The sequence below is a fragment of the Aulostomus chinensis genome, chromosome 15, assembly GCF_037954235.1.
Source record: "Aulostomus chinensis isolate RoL2024-O1b breed Wild chromosome 15, RoL_Achi_v1.0, whole genome shotgun sequence".
Lineage (NCBI taxonomy): Eukaryota > Metazoa > Chordata > Actinopteri > Syngnathiformes > Aulostomidae > Aulostomus > Aulostomus chinensis.
Window position 1 is genome coordinate 22,270,929 of NC_141334.1, and position 22,846 is coordinate 22,293,774.

Here is a 22,846-nt window from a genome sequence, read left to right on the forward strand (position 1 = left end):
GTGAGTGAAGCAGTCAGCAGGTACAACAGCCAGCTCTGACGGATTGTGTTTGAATATCTTAAGTGATGTGAGGGTGTGTAAGTTTGAAAGGTGTGTTGTGTGTTCCAATCATTTGCAGCTGCAAAATAAAAGGAGTTATAGCCAAAGACAGTATGAGCATTTGGAATGGTGAGCCCCAATCCATCATTTGAATTTATACTGCGATTTTACAGGTTTTGCAAATTGTTATGATTTGTATTTTTTTTTTTTTTAATTCTACAGTATGGGAAAAGTTTGGATGAGACTCTTCCAGAACCGCTAAACATTGATTACTCGGTTGACATCTATGTAGAAAGCCAGGACAAACTGAGTCAGCGTAACTGGTTAGATATGGCGCTCTGCACCGCTGATGGAATGCATCGTAAATGTCTCCAGTGAGTTCCGGGTGAAACAACCAGAAAATAAAATTAAACAACTGCTTCTTTTTCATGTCAATATATCAATTAAATTTTTTTTTTTAAATCCTAAATGTTATGTTTCAGTGAATTACTTTGAAGTTCTGTTTTTTTAGTTTCAGGGAGGATTAGAAAAAAGGCTGTCCCTGGTCTCCCATAATTCCTGCCTGGTAAAAATATAATAAAATAAATCTAAAAATACATTTACATGTTTACACATACACTTTTAATGAAATGTATTTTTATGTACAGTACTCTGTATATTCAGCAGAAAAACAATGAAAACTGTTAACAGTTATTAGTCTCAGAGTTTACTGCAGGACCTCTTTTGTTTGCAAATTTTGGTGACACGCACACACACACACACACACATACATACACACATACACACACACACACACACACACACACACACACACACACACACACACACACACACACAGCTTCATAATGCAAACAGGAACCCAACCAACCGGACTGCTGCTGTCACTCTGTAGCTGGGCCCCTCCACAAAGTCACACAAGGCCCTGAAAGGACAAAAGTTTGTTTCCCTCTGCAGAATTAATGAGGGCATCAGTTCCGCTCTCTCTGTCTCTCTGTCTCTGTCTCTGTCTCTCTCTCTCTCTCTCTCTCTCTCTCTCTCTCTCTCTCTCGCTCTCTTGCCACCCAGCTCCCACTCTGTCTGGGGTTGAAAGTGAGAAGTAAATATTAGGACTTACATATTTAGAAAGCAGTAGGGCCATGAGAGGGGCAGCAGGGTAACAAGGACAAATAAGGAGGGAGTGATTCTACTGGTATATATGTGCACTAATTGCTTTAACCCTTCAGATGTACTTGTTTTTTGAAATGACTCCTTTTACAGTTCTTCACATAGGTTCATCCCACAACACTCACTCTTGTTCCAATTTAATGATTTAATGAATTCAATGATTTAATGTGGGTAAATCTGAGAAAGGAACACAAACTGACTGACTGATGCTGCTGCTGGAGAAGTCTCTTGGAGGCTCAAGCTTCCACCCTTAGTATCAGTGTTAGTATTAGTACCAGTCGTATTTATTTCTGTATTCTCAATACTGTACTAGGATTAGCATCAGCATTCTGTTTGCTACCATATGATTGCTCATCTTATGCTGGAACTGATTTCTTGTTTTGAACCTGTAGATGCGATTATTTGTAGCTAGTTTTTATTGTTTGCTGTTTTCTCTTTCCAGGCTGTTCATGTCCCTGTCTGTCCATCATTCTCTCTCTCATTTCTCTTCCTCTTTATCTCTGTCTCTTTTCTTCTATCTGTCCTCCATTATCTGTCTTTGTCTCTGCCCCGCACTCCTGCTCTCTAAAACTAGGTCCCAGCAAAAAAGTGAATTTATGCATTCCCATAAAAATTCCCTTTAAAAAGATGTGCATCCTATTTGTATTTTACTGTCTGCATTTTGACCTGTGAAAGTCATGTTGCAGAATATTTTAGTTCCCTAGTCAAAGCAAAATTGATTCTTAATTCAAAGCAGGCGGCCTTGCAGGTGACCGAACAGACGGAAACTGAAATGTGTTCCAGTCCCAATCCAGTGACTATTTGTAATTGAGACATGTATGTCAAGTCCTGCATTCCTCTCCATTACACCAATACAGACATATTGTTAAAAAAAAGTTGTAACCAGCATTACAACATACAATGAGAAAATAACAGAAAAATTCAACATAAAAATTAAAAAACAATTGATATGAAATGATACCAGAGCAAGCAGACTCAACATCTGTGCAAAACCAGAATTAAAAGAAAATTACCGTTAACAAAGACAAAACAAATATCACAATACAATAACTGCAGGCGTAGGGATATACTTCTATTATTTGGCAGGATATGTCTTAGTAGGCTTTCTAAATTTTATTCTTATTGACAGTTTTGATATTTTTTGGCAGAGATTCCCAGAATGGTATTGTGATTTTTTTTTCTTTCTTTTTTTCGACCCAGTAGCAGGATATTAACAGAGAGACCATCTCTTGTGCTATCACCATGCTCATATTTGTTGTCATGTTTAATCAATTTTATTCCTTAATTCCCTGTTTCTCTAGCTACATCATTTATGACTGTGACGTGACGTGACTTTTCGATTGAATGTGGCCAGGAAATAGACACAGTGACAACACTAATAATATAATTGTAAAACACAAATTATTTTATGGGATTGCCTCTTCAGTGCAACTTGAATGTGTTTTATGCCTGTATTCCAGCTGAGTGGTCATTATTGGAGTACTCGCAATGGAGTTTGCAAGATATGAACGAGCCCACACAGCATTTTGAAGACAGTCTTTCTCAGGGCATTTATTGATTCAAGACTGCATGACTGCACCATTGTTGTGTGTGGGAGAGGAGGAGAGCAGATGAAGCATGAATCTGGCAGAGGATGAGTGGAGTGCAGCAGCATGTTACAAATTCAAGTGCTGAGTCCGTTCAAGCAGCTGTAACAAAGGCCAATAAATCAATCGTGCAGGTAGTGGACCTGACACCTGTGGCTAAGGTCTCCAGGTCAGAGAAAGAGAATGGGAGTCTGTGCAATCAACACTTCACACAGCTCCACTCAAAGCAACTTGACTAAGAAAAAACTTTTTTCCAAAATCACAAAACAGTTATATCTGATGTTTGATGACAATTTTTTTTTTTTGCAAATTTCTTAAATAATTTATCATTTATTGTATTAGTCACCATCCTCCTACAATACAAACGAGAAGATAGATTATCTTATTCCAACTGTGCTGCATTAGGGAGATGAGATGAGATCCTCAGAGACCAGCTGAGTTAGCTTGGCACAATGAGTGGTAGTGGATGGAAATTGAAGGATATATCCATTAAAAGTCAGCAAATGCAGTTCTTGCAGCAACAAAAAAAAGTATTAATAGGGCTGTGCTTAACATATGTTATGAAATTCTAAATAATGAGACATTGTAATTTTAGAACGAAACCCTTAGTCAAAACTACTTTCCTGACTGGATGTAGTGATGTCAAAAGCGCCTCAAGCCCCACTGCAACTTTGGCGAGCGATACAAAACATTTGTTTATGACTGGAACAGCAACAGTGGCTACAAATTATGGCCAACTTTAGAAGACCGACTGAGGATTGTTACTTCTGGACAAACCTAAGATTGTCTGTTCAATGGGATGACTTTGTCTGCTAACACTTCCCATCCCCAAATATTCACTGTGTCAAACTAACTAGCAGCTGGTCTCTGTGTGTCTCACTGCTCATATGTAACACTGTGGAGAGTGGTATCAACTTTGTGTCTGACTCTGGCGAGAGTTCCTTTGACCCTATTTTTTTATGTTTTAGGGTTTGAAATCCTTGAAACTGAAGACAAAAAACACAGTTTGGGCCTCTTTTATTAAAGTTATAGAGCTATCCAAAAACTGTCATTACAGGTGCTCTCACTTTTGATTTTACCTCCAAATAAGTTGTTTTAGATATATTGCTTAATAATTACCGCAATCTTTCTGCTAGTGTTTCTTTAACCACGTCTTCGTAGCAATGTCTCTGTTTTCCCAGAATTTACCTGCTGACTATTTCAATATCATAAGTGATAGAAATGAAACACAAAACTCAAGATAAAAGTTGCAATTAATCTACTTTGATAAAGGAAATAATGTAATCCAGATTTGAGTATGTTTCTTATCCTGACACTGATTTAAATTGTAGGGTGGAAACTGAAAATGGATGCTTGAAATTTTTCGCAAGAAAATAGAAGCTGCTTACCATCAGCAGAAACACTTCCAGCCAAGATATGTCTTTATGATTTAGCTTTTCAAAAGCCCTAATTATTTCAGCACATGTTTCAGTTTCAGTAGCAATTTATTGCTGATTGATAGGGGTGCATACGGTTTCTATGTGGGTACGCTGACAATTTTTTTTTTTTTTTAAAGGCTCCTCTCCCACTGGGTGTGTCACCAATCAGGCTATTCACAAATCAAATCATTGCTGCACACGGTGCTAATCACACATAATGACTTTGCTGGCTGCCCTTCTCACTCAGGATTTTGCCAAATAAATGGTATTACCTCATTCGGACAGAGAAATATGGAAGCCATTACAGAGAGGGGGGTAATCTGGCCAGTCAAATTACCCTGACATTGCAAATGGGAGAAGAGTTTGATACAAACATACTGTACATGTGTATTCCTTTGTCATATCTGTTCATTTTTCTCCCTATTAAAGAGCAGAGTGTTAAAATTTGCAAAAGACTGATGAACTCTGTGACGTTTCCATTTAAATAAACCATGGGTACACCAGGAGAAAGAAAAGCACATTAGTGCATTGTTTTCATTAACTGGTTTGGTGCAAATAAAAATATGCTATATAATTGCTGCCACAAGATGGCAGTGTAAGTAATATTACATATGGCTGTAACAGTAGAAGAAGAACCATTTATCAGCCAGAGAGTACCTATCTGCTGACCTTGAGGGCAGATGTCTTATCGTCCACCTTTTGTAACCGCAAGGAGGTCACATGACATCTGGCGGTTAGGATAGGTTAAGGTTTAGCATTAGGGTTATTTACCATCAATTCATCCATCCATCCATTTTCTACTGCTTATCCTATTAAGGGTCGTGGGGTGGGGGGGGGGGGGGGGGCTGGAGCCTATCCCAGCTGCCTTTGCGTGAAAGGCAGGGTAGGGTTACTTACACAACAGCAAAATACAAACTTTTATATGAAAATAACAGCAAGAAAAACTTTTGCTGCACTTTCGCCAAGGTCACATGACACTGTCAATTGCAGAGTTGAAGGTCCTCCGTGTAGTCTGCAGCTAGGTCCTTTTCTATATCAAGGAAAAATGGAGAGAAGTCTTGTGTTATTACCTTAAGTTGGACAAGTTGTATGTGTTTGAAAGTACCAGCTAGCGTTGGATAAGTTCTAGCTTTTTCAAAGACAAAATGTAAGAAACAGCTGGTCAGGCACATTAATTAAAGCTTTACAATTTCAGATCGTACTCAAAAAATGTGTTTTGGGAGAAATATGCCATCTTTCCAACCTTACTTCATAATGCACATTAAAGTTAGTCAGCTTTTAATTGGATGACTTAGAAAAGCTGTTTATAATCATAAAGGTGGGATTTGATCACGTGTGTGTGTGTGTGTGTGTGTGTGTGTGTGTGTGTGTGTGTGTGTGTGTGTGTGTGTGTGTGTGTCTTTGCAGCTTGGGGGAGAAGTGGAGAAGCCTAAATTTAAATTTCATATTCTTGTTCTTTGAATTATCAACACAGAGCACAAAGCTAAGAATTGATCACAGGTCCTGGAATTATCTGATGCAAAATGGAAATGTCACATATAAAATTTGAACTCCACACATCCCACACACATTGGATGGCTGGCGGATCCAAGACCACAAAAACCTTGACTCTCAGTGGACATTTGTGCCAAATTTACAGAAATTCCTTCGAGGCGTTCCTGAATTAAAGGGATAGGGTTGGATGGATGTGGGGACTGGTGTGTGGACGGAGGAACAGTAAACCCAAAAACATGAATCTAGACAAAAGCCGGTAAATCACACACAAAAGATGCCCTAAACTTTCTGGTTCCCTGACTTGGCTTTACTGAAGAAGTAATACAAGTATTGATATTTGATGATATGTAGTATTGCGCATAATCCCCCTTTGTTCTCATGTTTTTTTTTTCTCTCCACGCCATCAAGCGTCTTTTGATGTGTTTGCATGAAACACGCTGCTGATGAAATGTAAAAGAAGTTGGTCTGACACCCAAACTGATCATGGATTGTGTGAGGGGCAAGCCAGCTTCCATTTATCAGATGATCACAGCTGATCTCATCGTTGCTAGCAAGGTGAATGTTTTTCATCACCGGTCTTCTCTTTGGCCATCTACAGGAGTAGTACTTGGAGGTCTCAAGGCTGAACACACTCTGACATCCTCCCCAGATACAGCCAACTTCAAAGGAAACAGGCCCCACATGAAAACCCTCTAAAACTGTTACTGAAGTGATCTTTTTACTTTGTGGCCCCGTATTTTTCCGTGAATTATATGCTGGTGTTTACATAGTTTAACTCAGCAGATGCTGGGTAAACATGGCGGTGTTTCACTGATCTTCATGTGAATAAAGCCATGCCACTGCCGTCTTTATCCCATCTCAGAAGGGTTAGTTAGCTGCTTTTTTTCTTTCTGGCTTTGTTGACTCCTTGACTGAGGCCGCAGCCCACTCTGTAAACCCCTGACCTGATTTACTGTGATTACATGGACCAGTGTTGACTTTTCCCAGCATACTCAGCTCTACATACCTATATTGATTCAGCCTTACTCTGGAGAGAAAAATATGCTAAGTTTATTAAATCTCTGCATACTTGACTCATACTCAAGGGTGTTAATTATTAGTAGTTATTTTTGCAGTGATATAATTGTAAATCAACACAATATTATTGTAATATAAAACATACAATATAATATATGATAAATGTACTAGGTGTTAATTGTAATTAAATTATAAAACGCATCATTTATGGTATGCTAAATATACCACAAATATATTGTACCATTACATGACTATATATGTATAAACATCCTTTTCAATTAATTGTAAATGTATTTTAAGGTACACAGGCCCATCTAAAGTGTACTTTGACAAATACAAATTATAGATGGAGCTGTTGATTTCAGTTTCAGTTTTGCAGAAAGCTGCTAATAGTTGAAATTGACAGAAAATCGAATGACATCTCTCTATTCCGTACTCCTGAAAGCCCATGTTGACTGGCTGAAATTGCTTATTGCCAGTTTTAGTTTATTTGTAAGATTTCATAAAAGATGTTACACTTAAGTAAACAGATAAATGTAAAGGCAGGACTCTGGAGAATGAGCCAGCCACCAATGTGGATTTATGGTACAAAGCAAGTGTGTCTGAATACCAAGAGGGAGGTGTGGAGAGGAGAAAAATATTGCAAGGCAAAATCTAAACTGGAGACATGGGTTGTGTTTGAGATGCTGGGCTCCAAGCTAACTTTTTTTTATTAGCAACACTGAAGCCCCTAACAGAGAATTTTGAGGAGTGCAAATAGAAAACATTTAGGGGTTGCACCTTAAATTGGCCTGCAAAGCAGTTATTCACATTTTCTCCCATTTTGATTGTATTTTGCTGACAAATACTTTGGTAATATATAGACAACTGATGACAATAATACACACACTCATTCACACTCACACACACACACACACACACACACACACACACACACACACACACACATATATAAAATACTGCACAAAACAGACCATGTAAAACATGTACCTGGATTTTCGATGCTGTATAACAGGGTAGGTAGAGTAAAGTAGGTGGGGACACAGAAAAATTCTCCTGCCATAAAGAATACATGCATCACAGCATTTTTAACCACAGACAATATCCATTGCCCATCCCAGCCTTTAAAATAACAAACATAAAACATATAGGTATACACAATGTCAAATTATTTTTATTTTTTTGAGTATGCTTTCTCTGTATTGTGACTTAATTTTTTGAATTTCAATATACAAACACAAAACTATTTCAAATGTGAAACAGATATAAAATCTGTATGCTATGGAAATTGTACTGAACTTTCAGTATATTTTCCTTTAAGGTATTTCAGGAAAATGTTTTAACATTTATCATAAAGCACATGTAAAAAAAATTTTGTGAAAACTGACACATTTTCACACACATTTCGATATTTCATGATTAGTTGTTAGTATATATACAGACATATTTGAAAATGCCAATTTGCTCTTTGTTGAGTTTATGGCAAAAACACCTTTATCTGATTAATTGGAAAATTGAATGCATAATTAAAAATTACCGTAAAAACACATCTTTCCTAAAATTGAGTTTGTCCTAAGTTGAGCAATATCATACAATTTTTTTTTTAATGACAAGTTCAGCATATTCCAACCAAAGAGTTCCCAATGCTGAGAAAGTTGCTCATTGCAGGCACGTTAACAGTTTGATTCAGTTTGGATGAATAGTAGAATGTCCGAGATGTGGAGACGTGGAAATGAACAGAAGGAATGCTTCAAAATAATGCTATTAGTGTTCAGCTTTGAAACTTGGGTTGAACATGTATCTATATATGGCCAAGTGCTTCAGCTGTTTTCTAACCAAACTGACTTTACACACATAGTTACACACTCACTATTTTGATTTGACTGCTATATTAAATGATGGGTTTATAGGGATTGCCTTGAGAAACTGACTACTCATAGTAACCAACTCTTATCCAGGTTCACTCATGTTATTAACAAAAAGAAATTGTAGTTTTGGAGTCACATGAAGTATTCCTATGTTAGTTGTAACTGGGCTTTCACATATGTTTCACAGAAATTCATTTGAAATACATACAAATATTGATTTAATTGTGAAATAACAAGGGTTTGGTTTCATTAGAAAAAGAAGAAAACTAACAATAAAGGTATCTTTGTAGCCACTGGTAGTGTGGCCATTCGAGGAACTGCAGTATTTGGCACTGCGGAATTTAATTTACTTGTCACCCCAAGAATATGCAAATACTTTCGCTGACTGAACGTATACATGTTCTGCACCTGTGTGGGATAACTTTCCGCACCAGCAGGAGATGGTGGACTGTATTCTTCATTCAAAAGGAAAACCAGGAGTCAGCAGATATAAATTAGATACAAACAGTCCTTTTATTGTGCACTCCTTATTAAAAGCAAAACACTTCTTTGCTCATTTCCATTTCTCTTATCATGCTTTGATTTGATGAAAGCTAACTGGTGATTTATCTCACCACTGGATGATTGGATATGCTCAAATGGCCAGAAAAGTCACCAAAAAGGGCTAGTATGCACCAGCATGCGCAAACATTAACGCTTTGATGAATAGGACAACAGATGCTCACCATCCGCCCGGTGTTTCAGAGGCTAAAGGGATGTTGCTAAATTATTTTCCATACATGTCGGTGCACTCTTGGTTCTGTCACTGTCTGCTCATAAATCTAACGGTTTGGTTTTATTTAGAATGGTGCATGCTTTACTTGATCTACTATCTCCTGGCAACCTACATGAGTGTACACACACACACATACACACACACGCACCAACACACACACACACACACACACACAAAATAATGGCCTTTAACAGCACATACTGCCAGGATCCTATTTAAAGCTTGGAGGGTGAGGGTGGGGGTGGAGTCCACAAAAGTCAGTTTACAGTATGGGTCAGTACATCTGAAAGCCTTTACCACTCCAGCCAAATTCTTTGTCTCCCTCATTCACAGAAAGTTAGCTCGACTACCGGCCACACAAAAGCAATTGGCATTGTATTGTCCACTGACTTTAAACCCTGATATTTTCACTGCTCACCATGAAAGTAATCTTTTCCGTCTCTATTAGCGGGTTATTCCCACAGAGCATGAGATCACACCAGCCATGGAGACATACACCGATACTTTGTTTTAAAGACACAGAGAAAACAGAGAAACCAACTTCAGCATCTTGTTCTGTTTTTTTCATCTTTTCTTTTGTTTTGTCTTCACTTGGGACAAAAAAGGTGCTTAATCAACCATGATGAGGGTTGTTCTACAGCTGTATTTCACCTGATGATAAAAAAATGGCAGCCTATTCATGTCCCACTTACTCCTACAACCACTCTTCTACTCTGTGGTGACAGACACATGTACATAAATGGAGGAATGTGAACTTAAATAATGTGAAAAACAGGATCATATTGTGTTAGTTCAACCAGTCCTCACATGAAATCGTGCGGACTGTGTCTGAGGGACATACTTTCAGAGGGTTAGACAGAGGTTAGCTGAATAGTTACACAGCTCAATGATAACAATGGTTGCACGGAGGGTCACCTGGCCAGGTTCAGTGTTTCCAGAAGAAGGCAGGCCAGACATAAGGCCCCATCTAATCTTTGGAGGCGTGACGAAATCAAGCAAATGTCATACTAGCTTTCCCTCCTGATTATTTTAGCATGGTAGTGGTGGGAGATAAATTACAGGAAAACTTCTTAAGTTGATTTAAACATTAACATGATAGCAATTTCATAAAATAATGTCTAGACCCGACTTAACTGAGAGAAGATCAGATACAAGAATTATGGGGAACATATCTTAGTTGGGAGGTCAAGAGTTCAGTAGGTTCCCTCATTGTCAGCACCTTTTCTGAGTAATGTAAACATTTCAGGGAGTATTTAACATGTTTGAAAGGGACTCATATTGGACGTTAAGCAGTAAGCAGTTTTGAATCACACAACCACAAAGACATGACTGGTGTCCATGAGCACATTTTCATCCACGTGCACTCTGGTTTGAGGGCTGTTTGGGCAGTTTGAGACCTCAGTCAGGCCTAGCATTTCTCTAACAGTGAGCTCAATTACAGCAGTGGATGGACTCAAACACACACTCATACACACAAACCTATTCTCTCAAACTGTCATGCTGAGGAATGCCAGTGACTGAAGAGTCCTTGCGGCTGTCGACAGACAGGCCTGTGTGAAGACAGCACAGAATCCTGCTCACCTGCACACAAGTAAATCCTCCCTGCCCCCAAACCCAGACCACAGAACTCTGTGTTCATTTCTGCTTTTAGAAAGCTGCTATATAACAACACACCTCTTAAGACTTCATTGCATGGTTGCTCTTACATTAACATTGGTTTGAATCTGGAATCTGAAGCCTTATTTTCATGAGCTAAGATAGATAGGCAAACTATCATAGTCATTGGTACCATAAACTGAAATGAAATAATGTAAAAGAAAAGGTGAGTCCAACGCTTCAGTTTTCTGTGTGTGTCCACTGGTGAGGGTAAAGCAGTGTTACACTGAGTGTTCAGCTTGCTGCTGCCATGTATCATGTGAGGTCCTTGCATGGGCCCTATCTCCCACAGCTATTTCTGTCTGTGCTAAATCATGAGAACCACTTTAACCAACATAAGGCTGATCAGTAGGAACTACCACTGCTCCACACACTGCAACTTCTGCTCCCCACAACCAGACCAACACCATGCCTCAACATCCAAAATAAATTGTATTTCTCTTTCTGTCTCTTTTTTTATGAGTTGATGCTTGGCTATTAGGGCTCTGGCTTTCAAAAGTTTTTGAGAACTAATAGGAGAGGCAACAAAACCCTTTGCAATGGCTATTGTGAGAATGTGGAATGTCCAAACAAACACTTTCCCAGGCTTTGACTGAATAAGAGCCCAAATTCTCAACAGGTCAAACCCTGCAACTCATTAGCACCACAGCTGATTTACAACACAATACTGCAGATTGCGGTCAGTTGTTAATTTATAACACTTGGTTTGCACTGAACGAAATGGTGTTTAGTTCAAAAATAGTTAGCCTCCAAGAATATTCGATTTTTCGTCAAAGCAACACTATTTAACTGTTTTACATGAAAATAACAGTTTGAAGGTAAACTGACTTGCATTTGGGAGGAAGCTTTTATTTCATTCCTACTCTGTGCCCCAAGCACCTTCTTTTGCAGTATGAAACATACTGATGCATACTATCTGCATAAACTGTGCAGTAGATGTGAGCATGAAATTATTAGCAACCTTTGATAAAAGTGAAGATTTTTAAAATTATTTTATAAATATTTCTTTCTTTATTTCAGTATACAAAATAAGAGTATGTACATCCACACAGAAGTGGTTTACAAAATCCATGAGTTCATATGCTCTGTAAAATATTATATATTTTAAACAGCCTGCATGTCAGACATAAATGAGATAATGCATCATTTTACAATCTGAACAATCCGTCAGTCTCTTCTTAGTCCACCAGGATGTGGCAATCCACACAGCACACATGGTGAGAGTTCAGAACATCAACCATGTTGAAAATGTCCCATGATTGAAAAATACTTGAATTTCCCTTTGTGTTCCTCTATTGTCTTAAATTACTGGGAAAAAATGCCACTCATGCTTAAAAAAAGTTCTGAGGAGTGAAGCCAATACAATTCCAGACAATCCCGCTCCTTATGCAAAAAAAAATAAAAATAAAAATCCAGTATCATTTTTTTTTTTATAAGAGATATAATAAAATAGACTTTCATTATCCCTGTTGTGGGAATTAATGGTCAGGACGGCAGTCTTCACATAAACTGTCACCACACCAAGTCCAAGTCTGCAATATAAAAAAGCTGAGAAACCCATTTGGCAGTTTGGAGATTGAATAATAAAATGGCACAAGATTAAACCAGGTCTGATTTAAATACACAAGCTAAAGCTGAAGACAAAGGAATGCCTTCATGGTATTGTAGTGCTCTGGTAGGACAAGTAGAGGATAAGTTACAGGGCCGGCAGCCACCTCATTTGCAGACATATCTCTCCACAATCCGCTCGCACTTTTTGCAGGTGACATAGCAGCACCAATGGTACTTGCAGTGGCAGCGCTCCACCAGCTTCTCTGTGTAGGGGTTATAGCCACGGCCACAGCACATCAAGTCACAGCTGTCACTGCCAAGGGCCGTTTTGTTGCATTGCCTGAAATGAACATAAGAGATATGAAGGTAGGCATTTTACTTCATTACAAGTATGTTTTGTTAAAATGTTAAAGCATTTTCCTGACCTGGATACAGAAAAGGGAGGATATTTTGGACTGAACAACCAGCTATGAGAGATAATCTGTTTCCATTTTGGTTTCCTGCCTGAGAAAATTACATTCATAACTTCATTTTAAATGTTGCATCCAGCAGTCTGTGAGGAGCCAACAACAGTCCTTTAAATATGCTTGACTGGACAGTTTACCCTCACTCCTTCCAACACTTTTTCTTTCCTGTCTTTGCACACTGGATGCTTGGAGCCTCTAATTTCAGAAGCATCTTAAGTGAGCAGCAAATAGCCCCACCATAAATCAAAGTGAATACACAGGGCTGCCCCCTGTCTTTAGCTTTCCCCCTCCTCATTATTACTCTGTTTTATGGTGGCAGAGTGTTAATGACCAGCATGGTGAGAGAGATGCTGAGCTAATGGCTGCTGCAGGAGTGAAAGAGGAGGAGGGACAGGAGTCACTAGAGTGTAATCTGGTTTTACTACAGCAGTGGGAGCTGACAAATAGATGGAACCCCCACACGGTTATGTTCTGTGTTTTTTTTCTTTTCAGGACTGAGATCTTGTCATATCACTGCGGTGCTGTAATCAGAATGACATGATTGCTTTCTACTTCAAGTTAAATGTATATGGCTGGCTCTTCCTACATTCTGATGTCACAAAGAAGTAATGATGTCAGGAAAAAATGTCTTGTGAGTCCGAGATGATTCTTTAGTAAGTGAAAGGCAAATTAAGGCTGGGCAATATGGCCTAAAAATATTAACATCATTTAACAAATCCGATTCATGATTTAAATCGATTTTGTCCCCCCCACTTAAAATCAGTTTGCAGATGACAAAGCAATTGTTCAATTGCACTGACGGCCAGGTCTCTCATTGTCTTTCAGAGCTTTGATCATGTTGGTGCCGTTGTCTATAGTCACACAGGTGAGTTGGTCCTCAGCAAGATTCCACAAGCTCAGAGCGTCTTTTAGCCCATGGCCAATTATTTTCCCTTCGTGTCATCAAGAAAGTAAACGGTTTTGTAGGCAGACGCTTCACAGAGTCCAATCGTCACGAAGGAAATGCACCGTTAAACTTAGGTAGGGCTGCATCACACTGCTGGACCACAGAATGGTTGTTGCAGAGTAAAAAAAACACCCCTTCCAGTTCCGTAGCGATCCTTTGGCAAGCACTGTTGTACAGCTGAGGCAAGGCAACCAGAAAAATGTTTGCGGCCTGGAAGCACGTACCTGGGGTCTAAAAATTTAAGCAGGTCCATAAACCCCAGCTTTTTCATGGTGTATATGGGTACCATATCTTTTGCAATACACATCGCGACTGCATCCATGACCGCTTTCCACCGGGCCCTTTTCTTACCGTACGTCATATGTCAGTGTGGAAATGTCTTCAAGATGCTCAGTTGTTTTTTGGTGGCAGTGTTTGGACGGCTGCATTCTTGTTCTTTTCGTAGGGAGCAACACCTCTCCCACTCAGCAGCATGCCTGCGTTTGAGGTGCTGCAGTAAAGTTGGCAGTACTGCTACCTTTGGTAGCAACAGCCTTTAAACACCATTTGCAGTGAAGTGTTTTCTTGTTCTGTGTCTGACTCCACAAACCCAAACTAATTCCAAATAACTGAGGATACTTGTCCTTTCTTGGGAACAAAATCTTCACCACTCGCTGCCATGTTGTTTGTATATAAGCACATGGGGGGCGTGCACTCTGAAATCAGGGAGCCCAACAAGGAGCCTTAAGCCCCTTTTACACTGCACCAAAAACGATGCTGCAAACATGGGTTTTTGGGCACTCTGAAAGGGTCGACTCGGCATTTCGACCCGCATCAACCGACTCGCCATGTGACCCGGGTGTTTAGCGGCGCAGCGCTGCTCGCTTGCAGTGTGAAAAAGGCAACCCGCGTCGTCTCAGGTTTCACCAACCTTCCTGTCGCATCCTGATTGTGTCACTGTGTCGCCTGTCAGGCTTCGCCTGTAGCTTCTTCGGCTCCCTTCCAGGCTAGCCAAAAACTGGAAATTTTCCAATCGGCGCCTAGTTTGTATGCTTTGCAAAAGAGCACGTTTATGTGTAATGATGACGTTATCAGTGTGATGACATATGAGAGAGAAAAACACAGGCACGCAGCCCTCACAGCGGGAGTTCAGACCTGGGTCTTCTGGAAGCTTGAATGTGCCCTAATGCCAAGCAAACACGGGTCCAAAATCCGCGCTGACACACATTTTTCAGAGTGAAAAGGGGAATTGGTGGAGGATGTTGAAGAGATAATCGATTTTCATTAAAAAAATGGATGTAAAGTACATTCGAATTAATCAATAAAATTAATTTATTGCCCAGCCCTGGGCAAAACGCGCTTCTTGGGTGAAGAAAGCCTTAAGAGAGGGTGGTTTTGAACTCCCAAATACCGCTATAATGATACAATATTCTCTGTCTGATCCCGACTATAAAAAGTCTCTGCTGCTCTCAGGTCTAATGAGCAGCTTGGAGCAAACAATGTAGACAGGAGGTCAACTCAAGTGTAATGACTGATAAAAACCTCCACTCAAGTGGCCACCGGTAAGTGAGAGAGCAGCATAGAGAGGAGGTAGGGCAAACAATAATGGCCATGTGATTAAGTAAGAATCTCTTTGATAAAATTTGTCTCGATTAAATATGGGAGTAGTAGCCCCCACCACCACCACGTGGCTGCTGCAATGTATACAGACACAGTGACTGTGCTTGACATGAAGCATGTTTTCGTTTATCTGTGTAGAGGCATGAGGCTGACAGACATATGATATGACAGTCATATGATGTATGACATGCATAATATCTTAGCAACATCTCATTTATTTATATGACATCAAGTTTTTATGTTTGCTGAATTTCAGCCACGAGTAATCTTCAAAACATGCCTGTGGCGCCGTGCAGTCCATAGCTCAATAACATGGTGTAAAATATGTGCTCAGCTCTCAGTTATTTTGGAAAACTGGAAAATTCAATGACAACGTAAGATAGTGCTTAACATTTGTGACATTCTTCTTTGATACTAGTTCACCAGATCTCTGTGTGATCAGACTTGCAGAAAAATGTTATTCTCTCTGCATGCGCACATGATACAAACCAGCAGATCTTAACACCCTCTCAACTGGTGTACGTTCAAGTTTATCATGAGGGGAACTTCTAAATGTTTCCAAATCTGTGTTGTCCCCTCCAGTTGGTATCAGCTGTGGTTCCCTCAGTCCTGAGAATGAGTGCATTAGTAATTGCTCCAGATAGAAGGACAAGGGCTCCAGTCAGTCACACAGTCAGACCTTTTGCAGTGACACATGCTCAGACAAGCCACAGACAGTGCACTTGGCTTGTTATCAGCCTGACTACAAACTAAACAGTGCCATCAAGCAAGATAGCACTTCAGTAAGTCAATGTCCTGGATGAGCAGACATCAGGGTCTACCACTGATATAACTTGTGATCTGACTTGCACTAAGAACATTTTGTTTTAGTCTTACCTGTCCTGTGTGCCGATCGAGCCCTGTTTTTCATTCTTGGTGCAGAAGTCTGGGGAGCTCTGGAGGTAAACCAGCTCGTTCTCTCTCACTGGCCGAATGTCAATGTCTTTGGGTACCAGCTGCTTGCGTGTCCCCATTGGCCGGTGGACTACTTTGGTGGCAGACAGGTACTTGTTCTTCAGGTCCATGGCAATCTCTCTAAGGTCCTGCAGGCCTCTCCAGCAGGTCCGTATAGAGCAGGAGCCAGACACACCATGACACTTACATTTCATCACTACAGCCTCTCTCAGTACCTAGACATGAGAACAGAGAACAAATGGGGTCAGATAGAGAAAAACAAGAAATACAAAAAAAATCATTAAAAACATTCCCTTTTGAAAGTATTAAAAACATTTCCATATATTTCCTCTTTATGTTAAGGGAGCTCAAAATGCCAATATTTCTTACTTGGCGCCCAACTTCACTGTTGTGTAGGTGCATGAGCTTGTTGGCATGGGAACCTGCACGTTTCATCTTCATGGGCGCATCAGAGAACTTGGAGCCCACAATCAAACCATAGTGCAGATTGTCAGCACAGCCCCCCCAGCGATAGCCAGGCTCTGGGATCTCAGAAGGAATAGGACCACACGAGCACAGCCGCAGATCTCCAGAAGTGCATGCCCGAGCAATGGTGTGGCTGATGGTAGCTGCCGACAGGGCATAGACAAAAGCAGCCTCCCTTGTTCCTGATAGATCAGAATAGAAACTCTTAGAAAACAGTTTTCAAACAGGAGCTGACAATATATACTCTGAAGCTATGCAGAGATCATTTGCCTTGGTAAATTTACACACAAGGACATAGAGGGCACTCAATTAGTGTACCTGGACCAAACCCAAGATTTTAAAATAAGGCATCATTTGCCATAGAAAACAGATCTTGCCCAAACTTTAATTGATTCTTCTTTGGCTTATATTACAACCGTCCAACAAGTTTCATAAAATTCAACCTTGTAGCTTTTAGAAATCCTGCTAAAAGGCAAAAGGCAACAAGAACATTACCTCCTTAAGGAGAGTGATAATTATATTTAATGGTCACCAAGAACAACCAAATTCTAGGCTAAAATATTACACAACTTCAGTAGTATAATTACTGTATTGTCTGGAATTTATATTCATGGAAGCAGGTCATGGACAGTTTAATCTTCTGACACCTGTGCAGTTTATGCGTGTGATTTTTTTGTTTAGTTTTTTTTTCCTCATCACATATTTACTCACTATTGTCAAATTTAATTGCATTTTGGAATGGCAATTTTCAATAAAACACCAACAAAAATGTCTTTGAATTTTTGTCAGGTGATTCAATAATGACCTTGCAGTTATACTGAGGAGCGCAAAATTATATATTTTAAACAGGATCTGGTTAGAGCAAACTGTTCATCTTTGCTTATTTCAAATGACAGAGAATACTTAGTTTGCTGAATTAACACAATTTCAAGATGTGGTTATTTTTCAATTCGGAAGTGCACATCACATGTGATTTGTTCATGGTTCGTGATAAAGTTGAAACTCTGTGTTTTTAGCGATTTCAGCTGTGATAAATCATTGTAGTAATCATGTAATAATGTATTTTGTGCAGTATCTTATAGTTACAGTTATATAAATCCTGTAATTAATTTGATTAATATTTTTTAAATTATAGCTTAAGTAATCAATAAGTGTGATCAATATAATAAAAATACGCATTGACAAATATTAGGCGATCATGGCTTTCCAGTTGTGCTGGAAAAAAAGCACAATTTTTTTTGTCTATTTTTTTGTTTGGTTTTTGACAGGATCCCATTCATGCAAAGCTGATAGAACACAGGAAGAATATGATTTGATTAAATTCTGCCTGTATTGTTTCTGGACCATCAGAGACCTGCAAAATCTGATAATACCCCATATTTTTACAACTTTTAATTGATAAAGTTTGAAATTTTAATGATTTTCATTTTCTATTCCTTAAGAAAGCATGCCTTTCAACAAAGATTTAAGGTTCAGAGAGTTAAGCTGGTAAAGAATTATAACAACACATTAACATTTCAAGCCAAACAAATGAAGAAAAAAGGAAAAACGAAATAGAAATGATAACGTATCAAAACATTCACAGAATCCACCTCTGTCTACATTTTTCCCGTTCATTTTTCCATCTGTGAACAAAAGAAACTGACCACCATTACAAAATCTATCCATCAAACACAGCTCATCAATACTCACAGAATGAGTGCCGAAGTAAATTGTTCATGATATGAGTACATGGAAAGCGTTAAAGTCCAGGGAGCAATTGGAAGTATGGAGAGAAGTCATGTATAACCGTGGGCGGGTTAGATCAAAGCTATCCCTGGACAGAGATGAGCCATTTCCTGTTCGCTGCAGACAGTTCATTTTGCAAATGGCAGCCACGTTTTTTTTCTGAGAACCTCTGCACAGCACACCCACCCACAACCCAGCAGCAGCCTTTGGCAGATTCATGGCTTTTCTGGCAACAGAACCAGCTACGGTGAACCAGCCAGATAATGCTGATATCACATTTGAAGGAGTCAGTGTGGTATCACGCTTAACAGCAGTACTGTTCTAAATTTATCGTAATGAGCACGTGCACCATAGGATCATCATAGGATCATTTTTAAAAAAGCACTGTAAGCACCTAAATTCCTTAATGACTGGTTTTGGATATCTATCACGTGTCAACCATGACAATAAGCACTGAGCTCCTACCTCGGTCGAGGTCTGGCCGATACTTGGTGGCGTCAGCAGGAATATCTATGGAGGAGCAGTTCCACCGCATATCAGCAAAGGTCTTCTGACATGTTTTCTTGACTTCACGGGCAGCTTGGATTATGGTCTGCATGATCTCCATGTTGCTACGACACAGCTGAGCTTGGGAGGACACTAGTCCAGGCAGCAGTTTACAGTGTTGGGTCTGATTGATGGCTAAAGATGAAGGAGTGTGGGATATTGCTCTGTGAGGGAAAGAAATGGACAAGAGGTTTCATCAGCATTACAATGAATGAGTTGTCTTCATTGCATTAGTGATGACTGCCCTCACATGTTTTTGTTGAGGAAGTTGTGAAATGACAGTATTTATGGGAATAATGTTAGTGAATTTCTCGTTTGCACATATTTCTTTGAGATACAGCAGCTTTGAACAAATAAATGAAAAAAAAGAGATATTGCTTCAGGCAGGAAAATATGCTGGCATGGATCACAGAGCAGAACCATCTTATCACAGTGAAAATCCCAAGGGAGGATCAGCTGCAGAATCATAAAATATAAGTGAAACGTTCTTGGCGCCGGATTTTCCTTTTGTTGAAGCACAGAAGAGGAATCAAGATTTGCCAAAAGATCACTGATCCAGTCAGTGACTACACCCTTACGTAGATCTTCTTCGTCCATTTGCGTTTTCCACCACAGGATGTTTTGTCCATTCTGGCCCCAGTTTGACATAAATCACATGTTTATTAAACACATTTGACTCCAATTTATTGAGGATTAACTAAATAGAGGAACCACAGAGCAGGTTATCTCTGATCTCTGCTTTTTTGTGTCCGTGAGAACCAGGCAGCAGTGCCTGCAACATGGCCTGTTTTGCATTAGGGGCCATGGGGGCCGCCGCTCTCTGCCTGACGATAAGCTGCGACTCCACTGGGCTCACGGAAACCCATTGCACACAGGTGTTTACAGCTGCATCTGTTTTGCATTGCATCGCTGTGCATTATAAAGACTGGAAGATGTTAGATTTGGCACATGCCATCTCACGTTCCTTCTCGCTGTATTAAAACCACACATTCTGATAAGAGGACATGGATGTTTTGAGTTAAACCTGTGTAGAATGGCCTGACCTAAAGAATGGGATTCAATAAAATACACGTCAATTTAGTTAAGGACATTCCATTGTAAAATAAGAAATCAGTTACATTATCATTGTAAACAAAATAATAGAAAATAAATCAGTTCAAATGATACTGCTAAGCTCACTAACAACAAATACTATTTCGTCGCCTTCTTAAAATAATTCCCTAAGTCGTTTTTAAAGTTTTGCAGAAAACACAAAAAAACTGGAGACAAAACAAGACATAAGGAGCTGTTTTAGACAACAATTGTCAAAATTTGACTTAGGAAATTATTTTAAGAGGTGATGATTTTTATTTTTGGTATTGCGACTTCCTTCGAAAGCACAATAGTTTTACACAGATTCAAAGCTGTAACCTCTGTTTCGGGGGATTGTTTTGATCTGAGACCTTAGAACAGAACCACACTGTCTCTGTGAAGTTAAAAAAAGAGGTTTCCGTTCATAACCTGAGGAACCACTAGCTAATCGCCCCTTTCATGAGATCCACACACACTCTCCCTTCATCAGGAGCAACCTGAGGAATGTTGGGGCCCATTTCAAAGCTGCCATGGACCCTCCACGCCATAAACTCAGTGAAATATACATTTAAAAGCCACACAATATAATGTATCTTAGTGATGTCATGTTTTTTGAAGTCCCTTGAACGTGAACATGGTGCAAAGGACAAGGAAAGGCCTGGAAAATGAGATAACCCTTCCCCACTGCTGAGAATACTTACAGCCATTTGATGCCGGCGCAGACCTGAGACAGCAGCAGAGCCGTGAGCACACCAAGAGGCAGGACATGAGAGCTGCTCTTCATGGTTGGACACTTCACACAGGGCACAAACACAAAGACCTGCTCAGACACAAAAGTCCTCTATCATGGCACGGCTTTGTCGCTAAACCCTGGAGTAAAACATGGAATAATGGGATTTATTAGTACCACAGCGTGTCAACTTCTGCATCGGTTCATTCAGAGTACCACAATTCGGTGAGCAGATAATTAAAATTTACTGTGAATGTGTGCAAGCTCTGGAAATATCAGAAGATCTTGTGAGGATCATTTAAATATTAACAAATTTTGTATCACATATATAGGACAAGTGTGAGAAATGGCTGATTTTCAGGAAAGAATTAATCAAGTAATTTGATTCTTGCTGTAAATGGATAAACACATCTGTTCAATTTCAAATAGTGCAGAAGGAACAACGATGTTTTAAATTAATAAAATTGATTTTATTTGCTTTCCTGTTGATTTGTGATGACAAGATATTTTACAATTGAAATATCATCATGAAATATCATAATCTGTGTTTTTTAAATCCAATTACTGACAGATCCTTGAGAATTTAGGTTCTCATATTTTTGTTGTGCATGCAGCCATGAGGACCTTTTAGGCGCTTTAGCTGGCTGCTTTGTTTGCCTGATATTTTTGTCTGCAATATTTTGGTGTGTCAGACAGCGTCCTCACCATGAGAGAGTAATTTCAGGTGCTGTGTGACAGTGGTGGGACCAGGAGCCTTGTCTGATAACGCTGCTGATATGGATCTCTTTGAAGGGGCTCTAAGTGAGCGCGTTAAAGCGTGCAGGTAGCTGATAATGGCGCTTAATGGCTTAGAGGCGCCTGAAACTGAGAAACTGAAAAGTGGGACTTATTTAAATGAGATAGGTGAAACCCTTCAGCCAACCATTGTGTGTTGATTTCAAGCACCAGACCTCTGACATGTAGTTTCAAAATGAGAGAATGGCGCGACGCATTTATTATCGGTTTATTAAGTTTCTAATTTTACTTAAGAGTGTATTATCATACAGTTGACTTATATGGGCTCGAGCGTATTCACCAGTGTGTTTTACATTTAGCCAAAGAGACCAGATCTTATCAAATAAATATACATTTACAGGCCCTCTTACCAAAGATACAATTGTCTGTAATATAGATGGAAGACACATTTGGCAATATATCTTTGTCCATAACGAATAGCGAGGGTTTCATTTGTAGATATTGCCCAACACAGTCGATTAATAAAGTTGCTGTAAAAAACATACTCAGTTTAAACGATAATTCATAGTCAGTTGTATTCACAAGCAGATCCCAAGGTGCAATGAAGTTGCGCTATTGACCCGAATTTTAAATGACTTAACAGTAAAATATATGGGGGGATATACGAAGGACCATTTTTCTCCTCTCTGCTTCAACTCGGTTACAGGTCTTGACTCACATACACTCAGTGAATAACTAAGGTTAACTTTAAAGCTTAAAAGCAGCAGCTCACCTTTGTGCGGCTCCTTCACCGATAGATCGAGCAAAGTAAAGAAAAGTCATTCAGTGTGGTCCTATCCGTTATGAGGTCAGCCAGATGCGTTGGGGAAATCCAGCATGGGGTGGTCGAATAGCTCCGGAAAGGTACGCATGGTGTGTTTTTCGGAGCGGTGGATACGTGTGAGAGGTTTAGTAGGGTAGAGTCAGTGAGGTTGTGAGGGGCAGACTCAGCTCTAAGTACACCGGCTACGCTTTGATCTCACTGCTGATGTCAGACC

General features: G+C 39.6%; 1 protein-coding gene across 3 annotated transcripts; it reads right to left on the reverse strand.

The window, feature by feature from the left end:
- Nucleotides 1–10,951: 10,951 nt before the first annotated feature.
- On the reverse strand, nucleotides 10,952–22,777 carry wnt11 (wingless-type MMTV integration site family, member 11). 3 transcript variants are annotated; one of them, XM_086226980.1, is made up of 6 exons: nucleotides 22,582–22,777; nucleotides 21,046–21,137; nucleotides 19,193–19,437; nucleotides 16,904–17,181; nucleotides 16,457–16,749; nucleotides 10,952–12,908 (listed from the first exon to the last, which is right to left on the reverse strand). In XM_086226980.1, the coding sequence occupies exons 2-6, from the start codon at nucleotides 21,126–21,128 to the stop codon at nucleotides 12,734–12,736; spliced, it is 1,074 nt and encodes a 357-aa protein (XP_086083106.1). In that variant the 5' UTR covers nucleotides 21,129–21,137; nucleotides 22,582–22,777; the 3' UTR covers nucleotides 10,952–12,733. The 3 variants fall into 3 exon arrangements, with proteins under 3 accessions (XP_086083106.1, XP_086083105.1, XP_086083104.1); XM_086226979.1 differs by having other exon boundaries at nucleotides 10,953–12,908; nucleotides 21,046–21,164; XM_086226978.1 differs by having other exon boundaries at nucleotides 10,953–12,908; nucleotides 21,046–21,214.
- Between the last annotated feature and the right edge of the window lie 69 nt (nucleotides 22,778–22,846).